This window comes from Hypomesus nipponensis, chromosome 13 (genome assembly GCF_054491055.1).
Source record: "Hypomesus nipponensis isolate SF chromosome 13, ASM5449105v1, whole genome shotgun sequence".
Lineage (NCBI taxonomy): Eukaryota > Metazoa > Chordata > Actinopteri > Osmeriformes > Osmeridae > Hypomesus > Hypomesus nipponensis.
Window position 1 is genome coordinate 11,666,291 of NC_140373.1, and position 6,210 is coordinate 11,672,500.

The 6,210-nt window shown below is 53.9% G+C and overlaps 1 protein-coding gene across 1 annotated transcript in view; it reads left to right on the plus strand.

Moving 5' to 3' along the window:
- The first annotated feature begins 6,084 nt into the window (after positions 1 to 6,084).
- The window catches only part of LOC146260044 (unconventional myosin-XV-like), an 8,411-nt gene continuing 8,285 nt past the window's right edge, over positions 6,085 to 6,210 (plus strand). The window contains exon 1 of the mRNA XM_084670508.1: positions 6,085 to 6,179. Coding sequence (XP_084526634.1) covers positions 6,085 to 6,179 — 95 coding nt within the window. The remainder of the gene's footprint in view (positions 6,180 to 6,210) is intronic.

Sequence of the window (6,210 nt, forward strand, 5' to 3'; positions counted from 1 at the left end):
ACAAGCAGGGACACTTTCCGGACCCCCAGCATGCCGAGGGAACACCTGAGAAGCCAGGTAAGCTATATCACCCTGCTGAACCCCTGCAGAGAGCACACACACACTATAGCAGCGTGACAACGTTTAGATGAAAAAGAGTTAGCTGGAGATAGTTGAGCCGTGTAGACGGCTGGCTCACAGGAGGGGGGAGGGGGGCCAAACCATCCTGCAGGTGTTTACATCGTGTGGTTGTGATGGACGGTTAGAGCCCTCGTTGCTGCGGTTTGTGGGATTGTTTCAGTCGGAGTTTGAGACACCGCAGATCGATTAAGAACACCGGTTGATGAAAATCAAACATCAGGCGTTTTTCAGATAGCGTGTTTTGTGTCTGTGAGTTTGTGTGCTGTGCGGCGGTTCGGTGGTGCGGGGGTAAGACATGGAGGTCAGTGGTGTGTGAACAGGGGTGTGTGTGATGACAGGTGTGCAACCCTGTCCTGGTGATGACTGACACCTGGAACTGGTGTGTCTGGGCTTGACAGACACGTCGCCATCAAGTCTGCCCTCATCCCCTTAAGTAGTAAGTGGTTGCCAAGTCGTGTTCGATTCACTGCCGTATTGAGAAAAGAAATATAAACAGGTGTTCCCTGTTTTCTTTTGCACTGACGTGGACCTCCACACTCACATTACGATAACAAAAACGAATGAACCTGTTGTGAAATGAAACGAACCGTTGAAATGAAACTTGTGCTTTTGTCACGCGTTTCAGCTCACATTAATGTTCTCATGACCCGACACACGCAGAAGGCACCGGCGTCATGTCTCCTGTCAAGTCCCAAGCCCGGGGCAGCAAACCGAAGCCTGAGCCGGTGAAGAAACCGAAAGAGGAGAGCCCTCAACAGAGGAGAGGAGGAAAGAATGCCCCCAAATCACCCCCTAGCTCACCCCCACCCCCCATATCACCCCCTCCTGCCGTCACCAACGGGAAGAGAGGGGGAAAGGGGGACCCGCCGCCCGGAGAACGGAAGAGGAAGGAAGAGGTCAATGGCAAGGGGAAGGGGAAAAAGAGGACGTTGTAGAGAAGAAGGAGCCGCAGGAGGAGACGGGGAAGAGGAGACCTGCGAACGGCAACGTTCAAAATGGCCGACGGCCGCCACCTCAGAAAGAGACAACTGCCGATGGAGTGACAGCAAAGGTGGGTGGCGTACGTAACGGCAGAACGTCGACGGCAAGCGGATCAAAGGCAGCCGCGCCACAGCCAGGGAAGGTCACCGCACCGGCTGCCAAACCTGGCAACAGCATAGGGGGTGGGGTGACAGAGGAGGAGGAGGAGGAGGAGAGCGAGGGGGAGAGCTCAGTGGAGGAGAGCGATGAGGAGGAGAGTGAAGATGAGAAGGAGGAGGAGCCTGTGGGTAACCAGGCGCCGGTGAAGACAGAGGGGAGCGGGACGAGCAGCGAGGAGGAGGAGGGCGAGGAGGAGGAGGGCGAGGTGTCACACTCTGAGAGAGACACAGAGGGACAGGACACACAGGATGAGCTGGAGGGAGGGCTCTCGGAGGAGGTGAAGCCCAGAGGAGAACCCCAGGAGGAGCCTGTCACCACCAGCGAAGAAGAAGAAGAGGGGGAGGAGGAGGAGAACGCGGAGCCGGAGGAAAAGGAGGAGAGGGAGAGGGAGAAAGGAAAGGGCAAGGAGGAGGAGAAAGAGAAAGAGAAGGAGGAAGAGAAAGAAAAGGAGAAAGAAAAGGAGGAAGAGAAAGGAAAGGAGAAAGGAAAGGAGAAAGAGAGAAAGGGCGAGAAGGAAGCGAAGGAGCCCGAGGGCATCTCTAGCGATGGAAGCGGAGAGGAGGAGATAACGAGAGGGAGGAGGTCCAGAGGCCGAGGCGACCGAGCGCTCTCACAGACTCCCAGAGTCTCCAGTCCCTCGGCGGGGGGGCGGAAATCCAAGATGTTCAAGAAAAAACAGGCGGCCACCAAGGAGGAGAAACGGAAGCCGACGAAAGAGGAGAAGCCCAAGAAGAAAGCGGACAAGAGGGTGAAAAAAAAAGATGACAAGAAATCCGGTCCCGCTGAGGCCAAGTGCGAGGCCGGAGACGGGGCAGAGGCTGAGCCCGAGGCCGAGCCTCCGAAAGAGCGGTCCCTTAACAAGAAAAGCACGATGAAGAGTAGGAAGTCTATCCTCAAGCTACCCAACAAAACCCTGAAGGGAAAGAATGCGCCGCCACCAAAGGAGGAAGAGGAGGAGGAGGAGGAGGAGGAGGAGGCAGCCGCCTCAACCTCGACCAAAACCCTGAAAGGGCCATCGCACATGATGCTACTCAAGGCAAAAGGAAAAAACCTAAAGACCAATCAGGTCACGGAGGAACAGGAAGTTGTGAAAGAAGAGCAAAAGAATGAAGGAGGAGAAGGAGGAGAAGGAGGAGAGGGGGAGGGCATGAAGGAAGAGGGAGCCAAGCGCACACAGAACATCGGGCTGGTTCTAGGGAGGGTCAAGATGGCGTCCGTGAAGTATCGGACCAGTAAGATGCTGTCCAAGTCGGCCGAGGACCCCGCGGGGGCCGACCCTGAGCCGGTCGACCCCGCCGCAACCTCCAAGGCCAAGGAGCGCCCGGTGGCCAGGAGGAAGAGTGTGACGACACTGCGGAGGGTGTCTGGGTGGATCCGCAAGAAGGTGCCCGGAGGAGGCCTCACCCTGAGGACCAAGATGTCCGCCATCACCAGGGCCATCGGCCTCACCCATTGGCTGTCGCTGCGAGTTCTGAAGCAGGAGGACGACACCTCGGGGTCCAAGCGCAGCCTGCTCCGGCCCCGCGCGGCTCCAAGGCCAGGGAGCCGGACCAGCCTAGCCCGGGCGAGGACCAGCTCCCCGGGGGAGAAGAGAGCCGAGGAGAGGGAGGGCGCCCAGGCCCAGGGGAGGCAGGGGGAGGCAGGGAACGAGCCTCCTCCGGCTGGGGAGAGCGAGGTGGAGGACAGGGCAAAGTATGCCATCGTGCTGCCCAGGATGAACAAGCTGGGAAAGGGCAAAGCGGGGCTGCCTGGCCTCGCTGGGCCCCCAGCCGCCCCCTCCTCCTCCGGCCCGTCCGGACCCAGCCATGGCACGGCGAGCACGGTGACCTCTGAACCCAGACCTCCCAGGCCTGGAGCCCGGCTGGTGCTTCCCGTCAAACCGGACCTCACCCTCCTCAAGTCCATCAAGAAGGAGGGAGGAGGAGGTGGAGGGGGGGGAGGAGAAGCCGAGCCATCCGGGGGGTCCAACGCCAGCCCGTCAGGAGGACCAGGAGCCGGGGAGTCGGCGGAGGAGAAGAAGAGGAAGGCAGCGCTGGCCGGCCAAGATGGCGTCAGTGTCCTCCAGGCAGCCAGGGCCAAGCTGGGCTCCTCCCAGATCAACCTTGCCAAGCTGTCCGTCTCCAGGCCTCTCTCTGGGGGAGGGCCCGCGCCAGCACCGGAGAGGGAGGCCGGGGGCTCCAGGCCCCCCAGGGAGGGAACTCCCCCTGCCCCAGTGGAGCCTGCCAGGGGGGTGGGGTCGTTTTATGAGGAGGAGGTGGACCGGGAGGTGGCCCACCTGATGGGGGAGGGGGGCTTGCACACTGTTGGCCCACCAGAGGTGCACTGGGCTGGGACTACACGCATGAACGGAGACCCCCAGGTATGGATGACACTATGATATTATATCTCATGTCTCGCATTTGTGTTTAGCGGTACAATGAACTATGTTATTTATTTGAGACAGTATATTTACCAATGTATATATTTGCTATTCAAGTCACATATTTTAATAGAACATGTTACATGTTAAGAAATCGCTCTGGATAAGAGCGTCTGCTAAATGACTAAATGAAACACAACTACTATTAGACTCAGTTACAGATAAACTAACTCATCCAGTTCCCATAGTTACTGCTAAACTAACTCATCCAACTCTAACAATTACGGCTAAACGATCTCACACAGCTGTAACAGTTACTGCTAAATTAATTCATCCAGCTCTAATTAACATTTACTGCCAAAGTAACTCATCCAGCTCTAACAGTTACTGCTAATCTAACTCATCCAGCTCTAACAGTTACTGCTAAACTCATTCATCCATCTCTAACAGTTACTGCTAAACTAACTCATCCAGCTCTAACATTTACTGCTAAACTAACTCACCCAGCTCTAACAGTTACGGCTTAACTAACTCACCCAGCTCTAACAGTTACTGCTAAACTAACTCATCCAGCTCTAACAGTTACTGCTAAACTAACTCATCCAGCTCTAACATTTACTGCTAAACTAACTGACCCAGCTCTAACAGTTACTGCTTAACTAACTCACCCAGCTCTAACAGTTACTGCTAAACTAACTCATCCAGCTCTAACAGTTACTGCTAAACTAACTCATCCAGCTCTAACATTTACTGCCAAACTAACTCACACAGCTCTAACGGCACATATACACAATACCATTTTGACTGTGTTCCTGCAGGACTGGCTGCGGGCAGAGAACCTGCTGCCCCACCAGACAGTGGAGAAGTTGACCAAGTGGACGGTGTACGAGGATGGGGGCCAGGCCCACACGGTACCGGCACACAATGGCCGGGGACCCTGGGAGTCCGAGGACCCCGCACAGGACATGCTGGAGAGCCGGCTCTGTCACACCCAGGTACTGGCGGCCATTTTGTTGTTTTCTATTTGTACCTTCTGTTTTCTGTTTATTTCAAAATGTTCTGTTTATATCTAACCAAGGACACTGTGGTATAAAAAAAACCCTCCTCATATTCAGCACGGAACCACTCTAACTCGAATTTTATTACTATACTACAATGAACTTTCTTTTTATTATTTACTTTTAAACATTACTGGATAGTTTTGAATTTAAATGAATAAGACATGGCTTACTCAGTTATGTTTTTATATATGACATCTAGGTCACAGTGCTGAACTTTGCTTGGTTGACTATGACCCCCCTTCAGTGTTAGGTTATCCTCACCTCAGTATACAGTAGATGCTCTGGCATTCAGGGAGCCAATCAGTCCTCCTCAGTATAGATACTGTAGCAGAGCGTTAGCCAATCAGGCCTCCTCAGTATAGATACTGTAGCACACAGGTAGCCAATCAGTACCTGGACATTGAGCATGGTTCAGTAGATCGACACACATTCAACCCAGCTCTGAGACGCTACGTCCTGTTTATTGAGTAAAACACACAACAAAGACACAGTTGATGGTTTATTCATCTGCAGCGTGTGTACGAGTGGTACAATAGACGAGGCCGGCAGTCCAGTGTATCAACTGACACAGAGCTGCGTCCAGGTGTATTGGTTACCTGCATCAGGAAGTCTGGTGTTATGAGCACGACTTTGGCCGGGGGACAGGGGTAGGGGTGTAGCAGCACTCTAACTAGTCCCACTGAGACTATGTTGTAAGATGGTCGACAGGATGCTGGGAGAGGAAAGGTAGGGAAGGTTCTGGTGTGGGCTGGGATTGGAGGCTGCGGTTGCTGGTTGTGGATGTGACCGCACTAAGGTCTTTGTATGTGTTTGTGCTGTATTCGTGTGTCTGTGTGTGTCCTGTGTGTGCGTCCTGTTTGTGTGTGTGCATGCACTTATGTGTGCATGAGTCCTGTGTGTATGTGTGTGTCCTGTATGTGTGTGTCCTGTATGTGTGTGTGTGTGTCTTTTCTAAGGTGGTGATGCCCGGTAGTGATCAGGTTGTGGAGGTGGATGAGGTGGAGGATCTGTCCCAGCTGGCGTGAGTACCACACACACATACACACACACACACACACACACACACACACATACAATATCTGACACCCATCTTTGTTTGCAGGGAAGTGTGTGAGAGTGCTGTGCTACTGAACTTGAAGAAGAGATTTCACCGAGACTGTATATACGTAAGACACACACACACCACACCACACACACACCCCTGAACACAACTGAGTCTGTTGTCAACATGTCAACAACCTAATATCACTTCAGTGTCTGTGTTGAATAGCTCCCTCCTCCTCCTCCTCCTCCTCCTCCTCCTCCTCCTCCTCCTCCTCCTCCTCCTCCTCCTCCTCCTCCTCCTCCTCCTCCTCCTCCTCCTCCTCCTCCTCCTCCTCCTCCTCCCAGACATACATAGGGAACATGCTGCTGTCTGTGAACCCCTTCAAGCCTCTGAGCATCTACACTGAGGAGCTGAGACAGCAATACCAGGCCAAGGGGCAGCAGCGCAACCCTCCGTGAGTACAACACAGTACAACACAGTTCTAC